The following is a 24,407-nucleotide window of genomic DNA, read 5'->3' on the forward strand; positions in this document are numbered from 1 at the left end:
TGTCAGAGCTCCCACTTGCTGCTCTGTGTCAAAGAGTCTCTTTCCCTGGGGCTCATTTTTGAATCACATTCAGTAGCTTGGTTCTGCACCTGCAGCCATTACTCGTTTTTTTTTATATGAGTTTTCAATATAATACAAAGGAGTGATGAGCAGTTTTTAAAAAGAAACAATGGCAACAAATGAAAAGCAAAAATACCCTCTCTCACTATCTTATCCAAACACCATATTTGGAGCTCTACTCTTGGTGTCAGGAAACTTGCTTTGCCCCTTTCTAGCTGTGTGACTTTAGAAGAGATGCAGAACCTGTCTGGGCTCTTCTTCACAATGGGAATCCTATATAACTCTCAAAGGAGTCAAAGAGATCAAATTAGAAAATATGTGTGACAGTGCCCCTGGCATAACACTGCCAGAAAAAAATTCAAATCTCAGTAAATAATGAATATTTTTTCATGTAAGTATGTCCAAATATTTCAATTATTGGGGATCCTGTGTTTTCATTTGCTAAATCTGGCCACCCCACCCTGGCACATTGTAGGCACTTAGTAAATGTTTTCTTATTTCCACTTCCTTAGAAACTCATCTAAAAAGGACATCAGATAGAGCCTGATTTAAATGTTGCCAAATTGTAGTTTAAGGATTGGGAGATAAGGAAAAAAGACTAGCCAAATTGGCTATATCCACATTCTTATTTCCCCAGTAGAATAGTACAAAAGATAGCACAAAATACTGAGGACCAGCACAGTCTTCTATCTGATCATTAATTCACCCTTTATGAAGCAATTAAATAAATTATGCCTCTCCAAATAGAAATATAAAATTATGTTTATGGTGAATTTTTTAGTAACATGGAAAAGTTTATAGCATAAAGTTGAGACAGAAAAGTAGGATAGAAAACTGTAGCTGCATTATGATCTCTACTACATGCATAAAAAACCTGGGAGGAAATATGTGAAAATGAGTTGGGCCATTGGACTTTTTTTTTGATCATCTTTCTAGTTTTCATTATTGTCCAAGCTTTCTATAATGAATTTATGACTCTTAGGAATAAAGTAATGTTTAAAGTTCTTTCTTAAATTATGTTAGATTTATAATTTATCAATTGTTTTAAATTATCAATGAAATTCTAAATGAATTAAGCTAGTTGCAGGAAACGGCATATAACTTTAAACTCTTAATTATCAACAAAACATAGGAATTCAGACTATAACAAAAAAAAAACTTTTGTCCTGAAGTATAACGCAAATAGGAAAGTGTGTAAGACACAAATGTACAGCTGAACACAGTTTTTAAAAAACGGAAACCCAGGTAACCACCTTGGTCAAGACACAGAGCATAGCCAGTGTCCCTGAGGCCACCATGTGCCCTTTCCCAGTCCCAGTCCACTCACTTCCACCTAGCTGATTCACTACTTTTATTTCAGCTTTACTGCCTAAATTGTATCCCTAAAACAAAACAAAACAAATTAGTTTGGCTTGTTCTTGAACTTGATATAAATGGAATCATATGGTAAGTGTTTTGCTGGGTCTGGTTTCTTTCAACTCAACGTGCTTTTAAGATTCATTCATATTGCCTAATGTTGTAATCATTTATTCATTTTGTTGCCATGTTGGTATTTCATTGTAGGACTGTGCCACCTTTCTACTGTTGACAGATATTCTAGTGGATTCCAGGTTTGCACTGTTAACCGTGGCTGTTAGTGGCACCCTTGTCCATGTCTGCTGGTACACATACACTTCCTGGGATTGATGTTCTGGCTCCTGTGAGCTGACCTTACTTTGTGTTAATGAGATTTCTACCCATCTGTGGCCACAAAACAGAAAATTGATAAAGACTCTGGAGTTTGGGAATTCGAAGCTGTGGCTCTTGTTGTCGTGGAGTGGTTCTTATTCATGACAAAGTCAGATTTCAAAGGACTGAAAACCTAACAGTTTTCTTAAATGTCAGAATAAACCTGCAGTTATTTAAATGCATTAAAATTATTTTAAATGGCAAGAATCAGTCTTAAAAGGCGTTCTATTTGAAATCCATCACATCTAAATGTGAAGGGCTCTGCTTTGTGACTAATGAAAACATTTGCCAATATTTCAAATTAGACAATTTTGCTTTTAGCCAGAATCAGAAATTTTTGGGGACCTAGAAGAGATTTTAGGGAAACTAGCTCAACCCCTTCATTTCATAAATTGGTAACTGAAACTTCCTTGAGGTCAAATGTCCTCTCAAGGTCATATTACTAAATAGCACAGAATAGAACAACATGCAGACTTCTGACTTCCAACCTTTAATACCATTGAAGTCCCCCAAAAATATTACATTAAGCCACCTTTCAAGTTGTGAAATGTGTAGAAGGCTGAGAATGCAATCCTGCCATTGTCACCATCATTATATCTGATTTATTAATACACCCTGCCTGAGCATCAACCCCTCTGCTTGTTTTTCCTGCCCCAGTGTTACCACGGAGGTACGGTGGCAAGATCATACATTTTATATGGTACTACTGCAGTGGTCAAGTTTTGTAATATTTGACCCATGTATGGCAACAGATGCTGGTAAAACTGTAAATTCTTGAATATTGTTGCTCTGTATTGACCCTAGTCATCTATTATTGCCTATTGAATGGAAGAGCACTAGAGATAGCCACTCTTTGCAAACACTAGTGCTGTGATTCCCAAAGGCCAGTCTGAGATCTGGCACTGGTTTGGTGTTTTTCTTGATCTGTGCTAATATGAGAGAAAAAAGGGACAAGATAAGGAGTTTTTCATAAAGTTAACTTTTTAAATTTAAAGGGACCCCCTTTTAGACAAGATTTGTCTTTCCTACTTTTTTTGTATCTTAAATTGTACTTTTTTCTGTATTTATATTTTTAAAATGTTTTGGAGGACAATGCTTATAAATGTTTTATTCACTCTCCTATCCACAGACTTGGCATGGTGCCTGATGTACAATAGAGATGAAGTGAATATTTAAATGAGTAAAAAGTTAATAACCCTAGTTTGCCCACCAATTTCTTTAGCAGGGTTTGGGGGGAGTTACTAATCCCTGAAATCTAGAAGTCTAATAAATTTCAGGTTGTCACTCCTGAGGAGCAATATAAAACACCTAGTGTTTCTGGAGTGTCCCCCCACAATTTGCATCTAGCTAGAACCTCAGCATGTGACCTTATTTGGAGATAGGCTCTTTGCAGATGTGATAAAGTTGAGATCATAATGGATGAAAGTGAGCCCTGATCAAATGACTGGTATCCTTATAAGAGGAATATTTGGGCACAAGTCACAAGGAGAAGGCCATGAAGTGACAGATACGATGAGGCAGAGGTTAGAGGATGCAGTTCCAAGCGAAGGATGCTGGCACCACCAGAGACTGGATGAAGCTAGAAAAGATTCCCCCCTAGAGACTTCAGAGGAAGCATGGTCCCACTGACCTAGAATTTGCACTTCTGGCCCCCAGAACTGTGAGAGAATGCCTTTATATTGTTTTGAGCCATCCAGTTCATGGTGCTTTGTTACAGCAGCTCTAAGAAACAAATACATAGGAGTTCAGGCTAGGGGATATATTGGGAAGTAGTGGGGGAAAGGGTGCAATTTCTAGAGACTGATTGTAATCTCTCTATTTTGTAATCTCCTATCACCTTTCTATTTGGGAACAAAAAAAAAATAGTGAATACCCACACTCTTTCTTCAGGCTATAATTAATGACTGTAAGTATAGGAAATCATTATCTGTAGGATACTTTTCTATTTTTAGTCACGTCAGATCCAAGGGAAATGCTTTGGGATGGTGTAGGAAGGATCTTTATTAGATACGAATCTTGATGCAAAGAGGTATGAGGCTCTTGGGACAGGTTAGAACTCAAAATGAATTTCTAAACAGCTGGGTGTAAATCAGTTTTTTAAATTAATATATTTTACATGTATAAATATTATAGAAGCCCAGTATTTAAAACAATTGTATGATAAATTCATATATAAGAGGAATAATAAATACTTTGGGGAGAAATAGTAATATATAATTTATATATCTAAATTTTCATGTATCCCATTTATCTTAAACAAGAACCATCTACACAAAAGGAAGTAGGTTAATTTTAACTAAAGATTAAATAAGAATGATAATGCCTATATATGAACTTCCTTAGGGCAGGTATTTTTGTCTCTACTCTTTACTGGGGGTAAATGGTACCTACACATAAAAGTTCAATAAATATTTTTTGAATGAATGTTCCAGGTAATTTATACTGTTACCGGGAAAGGTGGGATTATGTGGTCTCTATTTCTTGGTTGAAGACTTCATTGTTGTGACAAATAACACATTTGTTTATTTCTGTAAGGCAGGATGTGAGAAATAAGGAAAAGACAAAGAATTATGGAATTTAAAAGCATGCACTAAGGTCTGAAAGGCTATCAAACTAGATCTATAAAGCGGACTATCTAAAATGATAGTGGTGACGTAAGCTCTTGATTGATTTCAAATATTAAGTTTTGTGAGGGCAGGGTAAGGCTTCTGAGAGACTAGAAGGTCTCATCCTGCCAGTTAGTAGGGAACATATGCATTCAGCTTGGCCACCTGGGGCCCATTTAGTGCATTAGTGCAATAATTTGCTAAATGGGTCCCTCCTAGTAAAAAACAATGAGTGAACAGTGAGCAATTTAGGCAGGGTAAACTACTAGTAGCTCAAGGACATAAAAATGTGGAACTATAATTACATCCCTTGTTCATAATGTACTAACTAAATGTATTACATTGTATATTGCATCTTTCTGAGTTTATTTCTGGACACAGCTGAGCCTTTAACAATTCAGACTGAAACCATCCCAGCTATCAATTCATGTCTCCATTAAAATTCCAACTGCTTATATTAGAAAAAAAATTCCAAAGATGGTTTCTTTTATCTTGGATCTAAGGATGCGAACAGGTTTGACCTACATGCAAAACACCGCAAGTCAGTTATAAGTCACACAGCATAAAATAAACTGTGGCAGTAAATTGAAAATTATGTTCTCTTTTTCTATACTTGGCTGTGAAAATATTTTAACAAGTTGGCATCAGGATTTGCAACTTTTATATGTGTCGTTTCTTTTCAGGATTATCTTTTAGCATTTTAAGATGTGATTCTTTGAGAAGTGTGGCGAGTCAGAAATGTGGTATTAGAATTTGGAATGCTAAAGGGTAGGGTACATTCGTGAGTTATAGGGTTTCAGGATACTGGCTTATTCCCCACTCTGCTTTTAAGTAGGAGAAGCTGCTATTTCATGGATGTGTGGGAAACATCTGTCCTTTCTGAAATCCTTAGTCAGAGAAATTGTGTAGTTGGGGTTGCCTTAGATGGCTTGGATGGTGTTCCATGATACTGGCAATCTCTAAGTACAAGGTTGCCTTATCAATGCCTGTTATTTCAAGGTTCCAGTTCCTCCAGTATTAAGGATCAAAAAAATCAAAAAAACTCTGATTTTCTTTCTTTTTCTCTTCTCACCCTCAAGTCTAGTAACTTGATTGCAGGTTTGGAGGTAGGACAAGGGATGGATCACAGTGGACCCTTGCTCTTCTGCTCTCCCTCAACTCTGATTTTTATTATTCTGGGTAAAATGGAAAATGGCATCTTTCAGATTATGGACACTATGCATGAAATAGTTTCTGATTGTAGAAATTATATTCTACATTCATCCCTGTCCCCTTCCCCACAACACACTGTTTTACTGAAGCTGGAATGCATCTCCTTTTTCTTCATGTTAAGATACTTTAACATTATTCATTATTCCCCTTCTTTTCCCCATTTAGTAATCCCTCATACCAAGGTTGGCAGGTATGTATGATGACTCCCCAACCCTCCCCTCCAATACGTTGGATACTAAATTCTCTGAGCAATGTTTTTTCTTTAAAATTTTCCCTCTTGGAGATGTTTTGGTTGTAAATAGCTTCAGGGTAAACAAAATTTCTAGAGGATAAAAAGGCAGAGTTGTGGTGATTGTGTAAAGTTAAGTGACAGGAACCTGGGCTAGATTAAGTACAGTACTGTAACTTCTTAGAGAGGTTACAAGTGGGTCCCAATGGCCAATGGTAACAATATTTATGATTAGAACAAACGAGTTCATTACATTAGCTAAAGAAATACAACTCTAGAGAGCAGATTTATAGGAGTTAATATACTATTTCTTAACAGCAAAAATTAAAGTTTTTTAGGGAATTAACCTAGGAACTAATGCATATAAAAGCATGTAAACAGTGTGTGTTTCAGTACTGAAATTTAACATGCATTTTGTTTTTTAATCTTATTAAAGGAAGGCTAAATTAAGATACCATTCTTTTCATTTCTAGAACTAATAGTTTGTGTGAGGGGCTACTTAAGACAACATATGGATTCGTATGGTTGAAATTTACATTTCAATATCATTACATATTTCTCTGCCTTTCTGTTTTCTTTCAGAGTTTGATCCTTCAGAAAGTACTGTTTCATTTGTTCCAGGAAATTTCATCCAAAGTTTAGGTCTTGTTTTTCTGACTACCTAGACTAGATAAGTTTCCTTTGGTTCATTTTTCTTTCTTCCCAGGGCACTTGTATTTCCCCCTTCCCTATATCACTCACTTGTTAAATGTCTTTCTAATCTATAAGTTCTATGAAGGCAAGGATGTGTCTTATTCAATTGGTATAATACAGTGACTGGTATATAGTATGTTTATAATTATTTGTTAAGTTATTGGCTAGACTATCTTATCTGTCTCTGGAGAGTTTGTATTCACCTTAATTTAAAAAATGGAACTCTGCTGTTGAGTGAATTGCAGAATAAAAATTAGTTTCATGAGGCTAAGGGGTAAGACTTCAAAAGAAAAATACAGAAAATCATTTTCAGGAACTTCAAGAATCAAGAGAAATAATTTATTTTCATTCTGGTAGCTTCCTCCAATCTCTTTAATGAGACTGTGTAGGTAACCTAAGAGCAACTTCCCTTACCCTTATTCATTTCTATTATTTCAGCAAGAAGTTCCAGTTGACCTCTTTCCCTTTCCTTCCTCTCTCTCTTTCCTCATTCTCTCTCTTCTCCTTTCTGACCCCTCAATTTAATAACCTTATTGAAGTTAAGGCAAGCACCGGATAGCATGCAGTTGAAAAAGTCTGATATGAAAGACCAGATATATTAAACAACCTGGGGGAATGGTAATTCAATTAAAAAGATTTACCGAATTTAAACAAATAGAAAACTAGCCTAGTCTAGCCTACAATATTGTTCTGACAACAAAGTGCACCTTTTCAGACCATAACTGAACGTTGTAGCAGAAAACAATTTTTTCTGAATGTTGAAAGAAAAAAACAAGAGAGGACATAGGAAAACACACCCACCATGGATCCATTCCAAAGTTTCCTCTATTTTTCACTGCTTTCTGTGCCACTAAGTTCCCTCAGACTTCAAGATCAATGGGAAAAAGTGAGACCCTGGCACTTTGCCTTTTTCTTTCCTTCCTTTTCCCACTTCTCAGGAGTCGGAGAGGATCGGAGTGGGGTTGCACGATTTTCACCAAGCTCATTGAAAAACTGTCCAAGTTAGCATTTCCAGACACTGCCTGTAATCCCTGGCCTTGAAAAAGTTGGGAAAAAGTGAGTTTGGCTCCCTTTGACGGCCAGTTATCCTGTAGTCCTGGGGTTGTGTATCTGTATCTCATACAATGACTGGAGGTGAGCAGAAAGGACCGGGGACCTTCGTGCCGTTTAGGGTCCCTGAAAGCCCAAGCTTTCAATCAGCAGGGAAATCGAAAGTCTTCTGGGGAGCGGGAGTGGGCGGACTGGGTACTAGCTAATGAAAATTTCCAAGCATAAAGTGGAACAGCAGAGGGCACAGTACCCACTGTCCAAGGCCAGCTACTGGCAGCAACGGGCGGGCAGAACCTAACGATTTCTGGAGCTTGTAGTTCGCCACGTTTCCCGCGGGCGTGTGCGTCCCCGCGTTAGGACTACAACTCCCGAGGTGCCTTGCGCGCCGCTCTCTTCGCCACCGCCCAACTCCGAGGCCCGCGCTGGAACTTCCAGGGAAACTGCTCCCACCCCGCCCTCGTACGCACCCGTCAGTTTGTTTACCCTGAGGCCCCGCCCCCTGCCCTCCTTCCGCTGTCCCCACTCCTCCCGGGAATGCGGTCAGGCTACCGATACATATTCATGAGGCCCGCGTGGAGCTCCTACCCTGCCAGCCCCCCCGCCCCCAGCCTTCCCGCTCCCTGCGCTTGATTAATATTCAATGAGCCCAGCTTCGCGGCTGGTTCGCCGCTGCGAGGTGGGGCCTGCGCTCGGGAGCCGGCGACCCGGCTGGGGAGCGCGGCGGGGGGGCGGGGGCAGCGGAGCAGGCGAGCGCGCGGGATGGGACACCGACACACCGACGGAATGCTCCGAATTGCCACATAATTCCCTGGAACGGCCGCGGCGAGCGCCATTGGCTTCTCTCTTCTCCGCGCGCCGCCGCCGCCGTCTCCCACCTTCGCCTCACCGCCTCCCTCTGCGCCCGCTGCCTCCGGAGCTGGGGGGGAAGCGCGGAGCCCCACCGCAATGGAGCCCGCTGCCGCGGCTACGGCGCAGCGACTCCCAGGGACCAGCGGGGAGGACCGAACTCCGGCCCCGGCGGCGGCGGCCGGAGGCGGCCGGAGCCCGGAGCCTGCGCTGACCCCGGCGGCCCCGGGCGGCGGGGCGTGGGAAGAGGCCCCCGGCCGGGCGCAGCCGGGGCCGCTGCCGGGCCGCGCGGGAGGCACGGGCCGGAGGCGGCGGCGCGGCGCTCCCCAGCCCTCCGCCTGCGGGGCCGTCCCGGGGTCCGCGGCCGGCAGCGGCGCCAACTCCCTCCTCCTGCGGAGAGGGCGGCTGAAGAGGAATCTGTCCGCGGCCGCCGCCGCTTCGTCCTCGTCCTCGTCCTCGTCGTCGTCGGCCGCTGCCGCTTCGCTCTCCCCCGGAGCCGCCGGTCTCCCCGCCTCCTACACGGCCTCGGCGTCGCCGTGCACCCGGAGCTTGGACAGGAAGACGCTGCTCCTGAAGCACCGGCAGATGCAGCTGCAGCCGTCGGACCGGGACTGGGTGAGGCACCAGCTCCAGCGGGGCTGCGTGCACGTCTTCGACCGCCACATGGCCTCGACCTACCTGCGCCCGGTGCTCTGCACGCTGGACACCACGGCCGGCGAGGTGGCCGCCCGCCTGCTGCAGGTGGGCCACAAAGGCGGCGGCGTGGTGAAGGTGTTGGGCAAGGGGCCCGGACTCGCGGCCGGCACGGAGCGGCCCCCGGACGCCGGTGCGCGACTCGCGCCCGCCGCGCCGCAGGACTTAGGGCCCGCGCCGGGGAGGAGCGGGCCGGCTGCCGTCGTGGACCCGCCGCGCGCCCCTCCCATGGACCTGCCGCTGCTCCGCGGCGCGGACGGCTGGGCTCGCCGGGCCCCCCGCGCCAGCCCCGCGCTCTCGGACTCCAGCCCGGGAGAGCCGGGCGCCCCGCTCCCTCCGGACGGCGCGGTCGCGGGCCCGGCCTCCGACACCGAGAGCTTCAGTCTCAGCCCCAGTGCGGAGAGCGTGTCCGACCGGCTGGACCCCTACAGCAGCGGCGGCGGCTCCTCGTCGTCGTCCGAAGAGCTCGAGGCCGATCCGACCCCGGCCCCGACAGGGGCTCCGGGCCAGCCGCGCCGGCCGGGCCATTCTCAGCAGCCGCGGCCGGGAGCGGGCGCCTGGACAGCTTCCCCGACGGCCTCCCCGAGTCCGCCGCAGCTGAAAGCCCCGAGGGGCGTCGACGGCCCAGGCGGGGCCGCCTGCGATCGGCCTCGGGAGGAAAAGGCGGCGGCAGTTGGAACCCTTGGCGGTCCCCCGTCAACCCCGGGTGGGAACGGGGTTACTGCGGAGAAGATGCCTCCACCGCCCACCCTGTACGTGCAACTCCACGGAGAGACCACCCGGCGGCTGGAGGCGGACGAGAAGCCATTGCAGATCCAAAATGACTACCTCTTCCAACTGGGGTTTGGGGAGTTGTGGAGGGTGCAGGAGGAAGGAATGGACTCGGAGATTGGCTGCCTCATCAGCTTCTATGCAGGTAAGAAAATCATTTGCACTTTGACGTGTGGGATGTAAACATTTCCAAGGCCCGAGGAATGAGCCCAGTCGGCTGTGGGTTTGCCCAACCCGACAGTAAACGCAGGTCCTCGGGAGTCTTTACAGCTTTCACGTACAATCAATCTGTAATAGTAATGTGAGCGATTTTTTTAATCCTCCAGTTTTCGTCAATCTTGAGGGCACAGAGGTTGGGAAGCAAGGTGGAAGAGGTGGCAGAACCACCGGAAAGTCGAGGAAGCAGGTACTCCTCAAAGAGGCAGTGGTACATTTATTAATGAGAGTGTTTCCTTTGGGCTCCCTTCCTGGGCATGTTGCGTTTGAGGCAGTTTGGGATTTCAGGTAAATTATCAGGTGCATGTAATACAGACAGAGGAAAATGGGCAAGAATGCGTCGTGACACTCTTCCCTGCGTAATATACCCCCAGGAGCTCGTTCCTTGTCAGCTGTGCACTCGTTCAGGTGTCATGCTTATTTGCGCACCTAGTCCTTTATAGAAACCTAAGAAATGTGATCCTTTGAGTGATTTTTTAGATGCTTTTTTTCTCAGAGCTTTTTTTTTTTCTTTATTTCAACTTCCTCTGCAAGTTTGAATCTTGTATCAAAAGTGATTTTGCCTTTTTCCTTCTCTCATTTATTATTTCTGGCCTTTAGAGCCAGAAGTGACCGTTGCGTTGTGACTTGCAACAGGGATCTCAATAAGACTTTAAGTGGTTAGAGTGTGATTTAAAATCCTCATTTTTTTTGGTTCTACATTAAAGTTCTATTTTATTTTTCTATTAATCTATTCCAGCTTTATTGAAATATAATTACGTGTTAGATCAAATTCTTGACTAGGGGTGGCTAATGTTTCTCTTTTCATTTAAGACTTAGAGCTGGTACTAAGTTAGGGATCTATAGATTCTGGTTGTTATATATGAGCTTTATAAGTTGTTTGCATCCTTTTTCTCCTCTGGTTTGAAGAATTATGTTCTCAGTGATAAGGATTTTTATTTAAAATAGAATTAGCCTAACAAAATTAGGTCAAATCTTCCACAACTCTACCATTCTAGTTTGTGGGTGATGGTGGAAAAATAATTATACTTGTAACTTCATTGATCTGTAGCCATTCTTTCTGATGTGTTTTTGGTCCCGCTTGTGTCCTAGTGGCAGTTTAATCAGTTTCAATGAAGAAAGCTTTACTGTCACATTGAAATATGCAGCACCATTAGTGTTCCTGGTGAGTTGTTCCTCTAAGTGTCATTGAAGTTTTTTCTGTAATTCAGGTGGATTTCGGATGTATTTTTGTCTTATAAAGAAAACCTTATCATCATAAGTCATAGTTAGGATATTTGCAGTATCTGAAGATATTGTCCTAACTGGATGACATGTCTAAAAGTTGATGGCCTAGAAAATAGGTGATTTTTTTAAAAATGTAGGAGCAACAACTATGTCATTTTCTCCTGTAGCTCATGTAATTTGTAAAATACTTTAATTTTACAAAAGCATGAAGTGATAATCACACTTGGAGTGAGAACATTTTGTTAACATCAGAATGATAAATGCCCTTATTACCAAACTAAGTACACTGAAGGAAATACATAAATATGTAGCAAGGGATATGTTAAACAAACAGTATTGAGCATATTTTTTTATGGAAAAAGCTCTACAATCTTTGTTTTCCTCATGGTTGATTATGTTGATCGTGATGAATGTCCATGGGAATGGTTTTGGGTGTCATAGTTAGGATATTTGAATCTTTGGTTCCCCTTTGTCTCTTCAGATGTATCTAAAATATTCTAAGTGAATGATGTGAAATTTCAAAAAAATTACCTCAGTATAAAAGTGGCAAGTGGTTAAATCTTACCTTTCCTGTGTGGTCGTTTTAATCTTTTGTTCTTTATGAAAAGCAGTAATTGTTACTTCATTCTAAACTTACTTGCTCTTTTCTATATGCACAGCGTAAATACGTATTTGCCTCTATGTATACACTAGTAAAAATAACTAATGGGGAAGCCACACACACTGTCAAACCTATTCTTGAATATGAAGCCAGTGTACAGGTGTCCTAGAAGGAAGGTGCCTGATTGTTATAAAGCTGTCTAATTGCTTATTGGTTTTTATGCAAAGTTGAATTTATTTTAATCCTGAGTTTACATACCAAATGTCTCTGTGTTGATATTCATTTGCCGTAAAACAAGATTTAGCATGTAGTGAGTCCACTTGCATTTTTGCAAGAAGTTTTTGACCAATAAAAGGGTTTGTTATAAGGTGGTCTCACTCATTATGAGAACATTGTCAAGACTTCACGTGTAGTGAAAGTTTGTACCAAGCAGGAGGAGGTTCCTAGAAATTATCTCTGTTTGGCAGTGGAATGCAGGACACCCAACAGGGAAATGTTACATTTTGGTAGTAAATTCTTTTCCTTAGGAAGAAGAGAATTAATGTTGGTTTTAGATCACACATTTTAAGAGGGTGTTGTGTACCACATTTGGAGTTTTTGTAATTTTACATATAATTTACTTTTAAATGTATTGCTGTATAATACTTTTGTTGATACATGCAGTTGGAGCTAAGGATAGGCTAGGAAGCTGCCTTTGAAACCCTTTGCATATTTTCCTGTTTTTAAATTAAGCTCCTTATCTGCTCTCTAGTTTATCAAGTTTTATCTAGTCAGCTGCCTTTTTTGAGTTCTTGTCCAACCGAGGTCTTTCATTCTCTGGAGGGTCACGTTTCACTTAAATTTTAGTATTTTTAACCTGACTTGTTATTTTTAAAACGCTTTGAAAGCCATTCGTGATTGCTTTGAATATTTAAATATTTATTTGGGTAAAATAAAATGAAAGTCTTTAATGAACTAAAAAGCATTAGACAAAAGGTGCTATCTATTACAGAGTTGTTAATGAAAAGTTAGTTTGAAAATTGTTATTGCACCTTTCAAACCACCATTCTCTTAGCTGATTTAAAATATGAAATATTTAAATGGTTTTATCTGAAGTTACTAGTCTGAAGTATGTTACAGTCTATCAACACTTAATTTCCTTTTAAATTCAGCCATCTTAAATTTTACCTGAAAGAGAATAATTTTAGGTTACAAAAATTCAACAATTTAGTTTGATGTAAGTTATGGACTTCAAAACATTAATGAGCTTGTGTTTTGGACCCTCTGGGGAGTCTGAATCAATGATGAAGGGCTGTATTAAACTCTATTTTTTAGTTTTTGACTCTTTTCTACCACCTCTTAGATTTAGTAGTGTAGCTACTTCAGTTCAAATTGTAATAGTGGGAAAAGATGTTGACAGAATGGAGAGTGTACCCACTGTGTCTAGTGAGCCTTGGACAAAATATTTTTATGTGTGACTTCTTGGGATTGCCCAGGAGAAAATCTCCTTACCCTTCTCACATTTCTCTTTTTCTCCTCTGGGAATGATCAAACCTTACATGGTTTCCTACATGGAAACTGAGAAGGGTGGTTCAGCATTAAGCTGTAATATTGACGAGCAGGCTCTTATTACTATAATTACAGCAGGATTGAGTAACGTGCTATGAACATGTGACACCCGTGTGTGTTTGAACAGTCCTTTTAATTTTCAGAACAAAAGGTCTAACTTAGTTTTTGTATGTTTAAATTTTATATTTGTTGTTTTTGATGTAAAGCTCATGCTGCCTTTTCCTTTAGAACTGTGGTTTGATGACATCTTTTAATATGTTGGGTTTTATTATCTTCAAAATCTTAAAAGGGCTTTCACATAAATTATCTCATTTGTTCTTTCAAAAACATTATTTGGGAGGAGTTGGTGTCAATCCTCTTTTTAGATGGGGAAGCTGGTAAGCAAGAGGTTTGCCTCTGGCTTGTAGTTTTTCCAGTCCTTGGCAGAGCTGAGAATAGAGAGCTTGGATTATTCTGTTTTGCAATTCATATCACTTTCCATGAATTGGTACTGAATTTCATTTACACTTGAATTTTTTCTTGTTTTTTTTAAAAGCATTCAGAAAATATACTATTTTTGTTGGTAATGAGGTGATACAATGCTCTAGTCCCAAGTGGTATTATTCCTTGTGAAATGTGGATGATCCTATCTTTATCATGCTGTCTTCAAAAACGTGAAGAACCAAGACTGGCAAGTTAGACGGTCCGGAAAGAATACTGAAGTGTTCTCAGTATTCTGATTGCAAGTAGTCATTCTTGCATTGAGTTGATATGAAATGAAGTTTACCTACTGACTCTTTATTCTTGTATCCAAGCATGCCTCACTTGTTAAACTGTAAATTTTCATTGGCTAGAGAGAGTTAGCACTTCATCTGAAAAGTGGGTAACTTTTGAGAGTAGAGGTGTGACAATTTGGCTCCTTAAAAAGATAGCCTTACTTGGAGGTATTGACAATAACCATCACGAAAGGTTTGCTTAAACCTTTTATTTAAAAATAGAATGACTTGTATTTTAGTAATCAATAGTGCTTTATAGGTGTCAGTATGGTATTGTACAATGTTTATGATTCATATGTAATATAGAGCTTAGAAAGTAAGCTATGCTCCCTGCATTTCATAGTTATTCCTAAAGTAGTGTGTCTTTTGTGCTCATGGTAGGGCTTAATGTGTGTAAATTAGTTTGTAAAGTTTCTGTCTTGGAAGTTGTATCCTTTTGTTGCTATAAGATTATTAAATCAGCCACCTTAAATGATTGGTCATCCAAAGATGATTTTTTAAAGAGCAAGGTGTTGTTTCTTATTTTCTTTCTTTTTGGAACCCTGATTTTGACTTATTGGTAACATATCATTCATTGACCTTGTATATGATCCAAGCCTTGTATAATACTTGACATTTTAATTTAAACATTTGTTGAATTTGTGGTATTTTGTTAAGCAACTGGTGATATGTGCCCTGATTCTTCAGCCTTCCATCCTGCTTGAGTCCCCAGGGATGTGCTGAACACACGTACACACAGAGGCATTTCTCCCATGGGAGGAGATTTTGGATGTGCCACATACTATTAATGTCTTCTGTTTCACATGAGTGAAGCTCTATGTGGATTTTGAGAGAGCAGTTCTAAGTTTTCTTAGAGTTAACAGGTGTTTTTCCCCCTTTTTTCAAAGGCGTCTCTTACCTCAACTTTGTGATGAATTTAATGAGGCATCTGTCAAATGAGGCATCTTAGATTTAATGATTTTGTTATGTGCCAGGGTTGAACACAGTTCAGTCTATCTGTGCAGGAGAAGGGTTTAATTGTTGTACCATGAAAATTGAGAGATCCTGAAGCCACTCAGTAGAAAAGCTTTTCCTTTAATAAAGATGCCTGACATTTTGAAAAAGAGAAAGATGTTATTGAAGTGTTCAAAACAGTCTAGGAAAATTAAGCCTTTAAAAAAAGTCCCACCTTCTAAAACCCACTCTGCCACTGTAATTCCAGGCATCTGGTACAACACTGGTAATGAGGGGTTTTGAATCTGGTCTCAGTCCCTGTGCTTCTAGGGCAAACCCTTTTATACTTACCTTTGGTTTTCTAAAGATAGTATAATTAAAACAAAACAAAAAAAATTGGCCATGTGGATTCTTCAGACATATTAGGTATTTATAACCTAAGTCTATGATTGGTTGTTTTTGGATTTGTATGAAACTTCAACTCTAGGCCTTGGAAATTTTGATAAATTGAAACTCAAGGATCTGGAAAGAAGACTTTAATGACACTGATTAAGGAACATTAGGATATTTGGTTAACTACCCAGTAGCGGCTCTTTCAAGTTGGGTGATACTGTACTTTAGAATCAAGCGTAACAACAGTCACTGGATTACTGTAGTGTTACTATACTTTGATAGAGGTTAAGTGGTTTTGTTATACATATTGTGTATTTGGTATACAAGTCTGGTATACCTTTTAGTATGTTAAATGAAGCAAAGTGTAATCATCCCATACTGACACATTCATGTTGAAATAATGTTTCCCTGTTGTATTTTTATGTTTGAGATTGCATTAATATGTTATAAAATGTATTTAATGATAAAGTGTCTCATCGAGTTATAAGTTCACTGGCCTCTTAGTGTGGAACCTGTAAGTTCTGTTGGAAATTAAGTGAAAAAATTTATCTGTAGGATGTACATATTTTGTGTTGGTAAATGTCAGCACTTTAGCAAAAACAAAAAAATATTCAGAAATTTTTGTCATATACTTTCCCAAGTTAAGTTTGCTAAAGATAAACTAGTCTCATTTCCAGTTGCATGAAAGCATTCAGTTGAAGACTGAATAAAATTTGAAATAACTTGGCTTTGGATCTTTTCAATAATGAGTGAAACATCTAAGTAGAAATTTGAAGTTTGAGATAATTTTAATTGGTAGATTTTTTTCCCTGCATTTTCAAGCAGGAAGGGCTTTGTATTTGTTGCTGTGTACTTCTACTCACACGTCTGATGGAGAGCAGTTAAAGAATGAATCTTTCATATGTCTGCCTCTGTTAATAGTACATTAAAATGTTTGGGCCTTCTTTTCAAATATGAGGCACGTTTTAAATACAGCTGATGAAAGTATGATCTGTATTTTTTTCATTGCCTATTTAATAATTACTTGGGTTTTACAATCAGTTCACTCCTGGTACATTATCCAAAGAGTGGAATTTTATACACAGAACCAGTTTTTTAAAAAATCTTTATTGTTAATTATGAGAAATATATTCCTAAGGAATTCTTTCTTTGTTGCCATCCATATTTTGAGAGCCTGTCTGGCTGTATCTCAGTGCTTGAATGGGTGCTTAATTGTGGTTTCTGAGTTGGCTGTTGTGTCCCAGGGTCAGGGGAAAGTAACCTTGTTTTTCTCAAAAATTGCTCTGAGAAAAATTTTTTAAGGTTTTATCTCACACTCTGTTTGAGAGAAAATGGTCTGTGGTTTAAAGAAACTGGTCTGCGAGTTGGGAAACTTGGTGTGATTTTGGCCATTCATTTTACCCTGTCCTGGGCTTCACTTTACTCATCAGTATTAACAGTGAGCTTGGAGTAGAAAATGTCTAAGAGCTCCTCCAACTCTCAGCATTCTGGGCTCCGTTAGAGAGCCTTTTCAAATGAGGACAAAGTTGTAGTTGTTTTAAATTCTTTAAGACCTGTCCATGGGTTTAAAACAGTCAAATCCCTGCCTTTTCTTAGGGACAGAGGAATGGATTTGGACCTAATAATACACACAAGATAATTTGAGATAACCAACCAAAGCAGACCACCTTTTTGATGTAGATTAGGATTAATGACAATGGATAATGTTTGATTCACCCTCTTCCTCTGGTCCTATCTCTCTAAGTAGACTTCAGCGTGCTAGTGATGAATTTAATGAAGTACAGCCTTTTTAAAGTTAAAGTGAGATTCTTAAATTGATGCATAAAGCAAGATGCTTTCTTAATACAGTTTATAAAGTTTACTTTAATGATAAGTCTGTATTTGAGGGATCTAAATGTGGAAAACTTACTGGTTCATTAGCTTTAATTGGTGGTGAGCTTTGTGCCTGTGTATTTTGTGCCTAGAGTCAGTAGGGGAAAAAACACTCAAAATAAAATTTTTTGTACTGTTATTTTCATTAGATTATAGAATTTAGGATCCTTTGGAGATACTAACATCTGTATTTTTATAGGTGAGGAAAGCAAGCCTATAGAAGTCAAGTGTCTGGTCTAAGGTCATTGACCAAGTCAGTCTCAGAATTAGGAATAGCACCAGGATTTGGATTATCCATTCATCCATCCATCCATTTTCTTTCTTTTCCTCACTGTAAATTTACATGCTTATTCTCTTTGGATCCACCTTATATTTAATATTCCAAATGAAAGTTAAAAAAAAAAAGGAGTGCGCTTTACACATTGGTATTTTCTCTGTTACTTAAAGATGTTTCTGTTTTTTTTCATTCTAATTATGCTCTTGAGACATTGCTTATCACTTGACAGATTATGGGGGGCCATGTCTAATGGAACAGTTGGGTATTTTAATTGCATAGATGAAATCAGATTTCATCAGTGATACTCTCCTCTTGGGGATTTATGATAGAATTTTAAAGCTTATGGATGGTTGGCTGTGAGGGGTTACAGTGCTGGATAATCAGGAAATCAGTGGTGATTTGTGTGGTACTTAGAAGTTGAAATTATTAGAATAGAAATGTTGGAAAAAGATATTGAATTTTTAAAAATATTAGGGAGAAAAATTTAAGAACAGATATGGAAAGAATTCCCATTTAGACATATGTTTTTTAAAAAGATTCAGTATTTTATTATTTACTTCAGTATTTTTTTTAAAGAAGAAAAGGTGTCTTCTCATAATGAAATGCGCATACTTACTCAGGTGCACATACACAGTTCTACTTTGGTGTGATATAAGAAAAAAATTGAAACAACCCAGTTCAGTAATCTCTGGGCTTTTGTTGTTTGCTGGTTTTGGAATTCTTTATAATGAAATCTGCTGCTGCTTTGAATATCTCCTCTCTTTCTAAAAAAAAAAATTAAAAATTCTCCTATTGGTAAAGAGATTTGTGAATATTTTTAGGGGTGAGAGAGAGCTTCCTTGCTGTATTAGGTTCCACTTTGATTTAATCATTTGCCTTAAGCAAAAGTTTTAGCTTCTCTTACAGGGAAGCTAATCTATGGAGTCAATTCCTCAAAGATGACTATTCATTTTTAATATGAGGAAAGGGACTTCTTAAAGTACAGAAGTATAAAAGGGTAAAAATACGTTGGATCTGGCATGTGAAGTATGTACTCCAGATGCTGAAGAAGAGGAAAAGTACCTCTTGATGGTCTCCTAGGCGGCATGGCCTGGGGTAGCTGACAGTAATCAGGATCTCTCCTAAGGAAAGAAAGAAACAGCCCTGGAATTGAAGGAGGCTGGTTCTCTTGCTTACCTCACACATGCTTTCTCCATTGAGTACTGAGGTGGGATGTAGTGGGAGATGGTAGTCATATTTATGGACGGGAGGGGGAAGGTAGGGTAAATAGTCTCTGGTGGGGGAAAAAACCTCATTTAAAAAAAATTTGCAGTTCTTAAATATTTAGAACATTTTTTCACTTAATATTTGGTAACTTATTTCTGTTGTGAATGACCTATTCATAAACTTTGCCCATTTTTTTTGTTTGATATTTGCCTTTTTCCTACTGGTTTATAAATGTGTTTTGGGGGGCATATTTATAGAGACCAGCTTTGTTTCATAAGTCACTAACTTTTTCTTACCTGTTACACTCTTATGTCAGTCTTTTCCTCTAGGTATTCAGTGTTCTGTGCCGTGCTTAGGGAGGCCTCCCCATCCCAAGGTTAAAAAAATTTTTTCCCAGTATTTTCCGTGGTATCTTGTAGTTTTATTTTCTATGTTGAAAATTTTAATCTGTCTGTTGTCAAAAGGATAGAAAATAAGAAAGAACAAATTGTCCCATACTTTTTATTGGAGAATAAAGTTATTTCTTCACTCATTTAAAATGCCACTTTTCCTGATTTATACTTTTTTTTTTTTTAACTGAGAGGCAGGGATTAACATCTATGATATAGAACAGTGTAAGTTTACCAGCTGTTTTGTATTTGTTGAGGAAAAATAGGGAGAAAGGGAAAGATCTTTATCTGATTCCTACTACAATTCTTTTTTTACTGCCTAATTTCCTAATGGCTGTCTGTACTATATTACTTTTAGGATGGCAACTCATGTACTTCTAGAATATGGATGTATCAAAATAGTCCTTTCTTATGGATACTTTGACATCCCTAAATGGCTGGGGTGGGAGTGGGTTAGCTGGAATATCGAATACTGTTTGGATATGGCTTCTTCCTTTATATACTAGAAATCTTACATATAATACATAGAACATGCTTATATGCAGAGATATGAAGTAGTGATTCCCATTCTCCAAATTTTGAACTCTTTGAATAATTTATCTTGGATTAGGCACTGATTTCAGATGGTTATTTATGCTGAAGAGATTCCCTTTTTCTGGAGAAATTCTGGGGACTACTCTGAAAATCACTGTGAAGTATGTGATTTACCTTTTAAATAGACAAAAATGAAGACTAACATACCCATTGAAATCAGTAACGACTTTGGCAGTGGTGCTTTGAGGTTTTCTTTGGATGAACTGAGAAGGTGTTTCCATGCATAGTCAGGAACTGAGATGACAAGAATATAATAATGCAAAATAATTGTTATGAGATAGCTGAAAGCTGTGGTATGGGACCAATGTGCTGATGGAACCTGTGTTGATTGAGCACTACAGGTAAATGAACTCCCAGAAAAGATGTAGTTTTAGTGGGGCTAGGGGAGGGGAAAAGTCATGGATGTCAAACATAGCAAAGTCAAACTAGAACACCTACTAACTTTGCTGAGGCAGGTTTTCATGGTCTAGCGACCAATCCTTAGTTATTAAGTGGTTGCTTGACAAAAGTTTTGCTACTCTTGCATTTTGTGGCCTTCTAAGAGTCTGATAGAGAACTGGGTTTCTTTTGTGGGCTTTTAGTTGTATTGCCTAAATTCCAAATCATCTTAACTCTAGACATGAGCACATTAACACTTACTGGAAAAATTTTAGGGTTCTAGAGAGACCTATTGCCTTAAAATACTAAATGAAGGAAAGCTGCAATTGCCAAACTTATTTCTTTCTTCCACAATGACATAAGATGACCTATTTCTTTAATTTGAAAAACAAGTACAATAGGATTAATTATAATTATACCCCACTGTATATAATGTTCAAGAAATTGAGTAGTATTTTGTTACTTAGCAAACATATCATCCTTACTATGTGCTGGGCACTATTTTAAGTACTTTGTAGATGTTAACTAATGTAATCCTCTCAACAACCCTATGAATTAGGTAATGTTATCACTCCAGTGTTATAGCTAGAAGAACTGAGTTATGGAGCAGTTTAGTAACTTGTCTGGATTTGTACAGTGGACAAGATGTGGGCAGAATGCAAGTCCAGTTATCTGATGCTAGAGTTAACTAGTAAGTATCCACCTTGGTTTGCTGAGTGTGGAAAATTTATCCCTAATAACCTTCTGGGACCAGATTGGGCAGATCAGTGTGTGGGAAGCATAGACTTTGAAGTAGTTAAGGATTGGACTTGAGTTCTGGCTGTGCCACTGACCCCAGAGCTCTGATTTTCCTTCTCTGTGGAAAGAATAATACCCAAGTGCCACACAAGGTTGTTGAGAAGATCAAATGAAATGAATGAAAGTATCTAGGATGACAGTGCTAGTTACAAACCAAGCCCTAGTCTAGGGTGGAAAGAGCACTGAGATTAACTAGGCACCTAGATTTGACTGTGAGCTGCTTCTTGCCCTGATGTGAAACCTACAACGAACCCATTAACCTCCTTAAGCCTCATTTATGAAAGAGAAACGTGATAAATTTGCCACAAAGAACTTTATTTGAGGTTCAGATTTGAGGCCATATGTGGAAGTGCTTTGTAAACTGTGAGATGTTACTCAAATGAAGTGTGGTTTTATTCTTTTTAGCAATAGTAAATTGCTACAAATGTTAATTAGAGTTAATTAGGGCTCATTAGGGAATATGGGATATACTGTTACTCAGTGTCACTGGCCAGCTATATGCCTTTACTCATTCATTCATTCACCCAGTAATTACCATGAATATCTACTATTTCAAAAGCACTTTTGATTCGAAGGTAACTAATTTGAATTTTCTAGGATCCCTTGAAATGCTTATAGATTTGAGGGCATGTTAGTGGAAACAAGCAAGTCAGCATGTGTGATGCAGTGGTGCAGAGTGCCCTAATAGAGGCACAGTGTTCACAGATACATAGTAGCAGTAAAGGGGAGGGGCTCCCAGCTCTGTGTGTGAATCCTCAGAGAGCACTGGAGCCAAATCTTGAAGGACCAGAAGGAGTAGACTATTGCCATAATTCTGGAATCCTGAACTGTTTGAGGAGTCATTAGTTATTAGAACTTAATAGTTCAATGTCCAATCAGACTGCATTTAGGATTGGTAATTCCAGTTTAGTCCTTTAAGGTTTACTAAGTACCTATCTAGGCATCTAGGCCTTTTTATCCACTTGAATCATTTGGGCTCCATAGTTTGATATCATGGTTTGTAAGGATCTAAGTTCTGGGTTAAACAAATACTAATTTTGCTTTTTGAAAAGAAAATACAAATTGGCACATACTTGGTTTGCCCTGAAGCCTGGCAGGGGGCCTGCAGTATTGAAAGACATTCTCTTATTTCTTGTTTTAAGGTCTTGTGTGGGTTTTGCTATCCTCAGATTTATGAGATTTATGGGAAGTGCTTTGCGTTCTTCTGTAGGCAGTTACTTTCTTTTAGTTCAGAGTAACCAATTAATGTAAAATTTGGAAGGTGACGAATTGGTCATAATCTGGGGATATTATTTTTAACTTTGCCCATCTACTTTCTGGATCTTCATTGATGAAGGTTTTTTTTTTTTAACTTGTGTGAACTAGGAGGAAACACAGTTCTTAAGTGTTCATTTAACCAAAACAGCATGTCAGCTCTTTAAACCATGGCTGTAAAACCTGGTCTATCCATATGGCAAGTTAAGTCTTTACTAAAGGCCTGTTACAATGTTTTTTTGTTGTTTTAAGTGGAAGGCAAATGTCTCTGAAATTCTCATGCATTAGTGTGAGTGACAACACTGGAAAAAGGTCTTCATTTTTCTTGTTTTGTTAGTTTTAAAATTATGACAAATACCATGGAAAAAAAGTAATTTAGATCCTGTGTAACTAGAGTAAGTCATGCTTCCAATTCTAAACAAAGTACTTCCAGTCCATGTGATCGGCATTTTAACAAGTTCGTCCTGTGATTCGTCTGCACAGCGCAGTTTAACAAGTGCTTGCATTGGATGAATTGGAAGTGGGAGAGATTAGAATTGGAGGGAAATCATTAGGTTTGCTGATGTACTAAGGGCTGAACTAGAGCAGGGGAGGGAGAAAGGGAGAAAGATGTAGACGTTATCTGAAGACTTAGTAGCTAATTGGCTGTTCGGGAGATAGAAGCTCAAAGATGGAGTTTGTAGTTTGATGGGAGAAGTGTGGGTCAGTTTGTGGAAGAAGAAAGCAAGAGGTTGTACAGGGGTATCACTAATTAACTCAGTAAAGCTGGAGGGCTAGGCACTAGAGTTAGGAGTTGGTGATGTGAGAATGAATGAGGGTGTGTCTCCTGCTCTTAATATTTACAAATATTTTTCATTTGAGGACTGATTTTGTAGAGGATGAGTTTGAAATGGCAATACACATTAAGCTGACTGTAGCCATGGGCAATACACATTAAGCTGACTGTAGCCATGTAAATTAAATGCACCTGGCTAACCACCCAGCTTCTAGATCTCAGTGGAGTTTTGTTGCTTTCTCCTGCTTACCTAGTATATGGTAACTCCCAGGAAGGAGACATAAATACTATTTATTTACTTTTTTTTAAAAAATAAGGGCCATTTTTTCACAGACAAAATAAATGCTAGTTTTTGCTGTGGCTGTGGACAAAAGTGAAGGGGCTTAAAAAAGAGTGTTTATGTTAAATTTATGAAGCTCTCAGGATGAATGCCTTTTGAGGCTTTCCTATTTGGTGTGTGTGCATGTGTGTGGAAATTTACATAAACAGTGATAATAAAACTTGAAATGCCTTAATGGAGGTATTTGCAGAGTGACAAGGAAACCCAGAAACCTGGCACACCAACTCTCCCTGGAAGGGGAAGGCTTTAAAGGAAAGGCTTCTTGGGAAGGAGCCCCTGTGTGAATGGGGGACTAGCATTGCATGGAAGGGCATGTCAGGAACTGAAGCATGAATGAAAAGACACAATGTGAGTGGGGAATGGTGAGTAGCTGGAGTGATGAAGTGTTAGGTGATGAGATTAAAAGTGGTAGGAGATGAGACTCAAAAGGAGGTTAGGTTCAGATGGTGAAAGGCCTCCCATGCTAAGGACTTGATTTGATAAGTATGGGAGCTACCAAGCATTTTAAAGCAGCAGTGACACAATCAGACTGTGTTATGGGGCATTAAGGGGGCAGCCAGCTGGAGGATGGATTGGAGAGGGAGCTTGGAGAGACTCAGAGCCTGCTTGGTGCAGCCTTTAATAAACATTAAAAGCACTCTGTTAGAAGCTAGAGATCCAAAGAAAGAACGGCCTTGCCTCCGGGGTTCACCTAGCAGGAGAGAAGGAAATCATTGCAACACAGAGTATGCTACTTCTGAGGTTTAAACAGTGTGATTGTCATACCAAATAGAGAATTAATCAACTCTGCTGCATTTGGGGTCAGTGGTACAGGGTTTTGAATATTAGAAAGAATATGCCAGGAGTAGGAGTGGATGGAATAGAGCATTCCGGCAGGGGGACCACGGGCTGCCTAAGAACCAGATAAGGAAGATCTAGACTAGGTCAGTGCAGGTGCAGGACTGCAGACATATGGGAATTGTG

General features: G+C 39.7%; 1 protein-coding gene across 1 annotated transcript in view; it reads left to right on the forward strand.

Annotated features, from left to right (window-relative positions):
- The first annotated feature begins 8,375 nt into the window (after positions 1-8,375).
- PHLPP1 (PH domain and leucine rich repeat protein phosphatase 1) overlaps positions 8,376-24,407 on the forward strand; it is a 218,964-nt gene continuing 202,932 nt past the window's right edge. Inside the window, exon 1 of the mRNA XM_036876709.2 lies at positions 8,376-10,033. Within this exon, the coding sequence (XP_036732604.2) occupies positions 8,524-10,033 (1,510 nt within the window). The 5' untranslated portion in view covers positions 8,376-8,523. The remainder of the gene's footprint in view (positions 10,034-24,407) is intronic.

The sequence above is a fragment of the Manis pentadactyla genome, chromosome 6, assembly GCF_030020395.1.
Source record: "Manis pentadactyla isolate mManPen7 chromosome 6, mManPen7.hap1, whole genome shotgun sequence".
Classification (NCBI taxonomy): Eukaryota; Metazoa; Chordata; class Mammalia; order Pholidota; family Manidae; genus Manis; species Manis pentadactyla.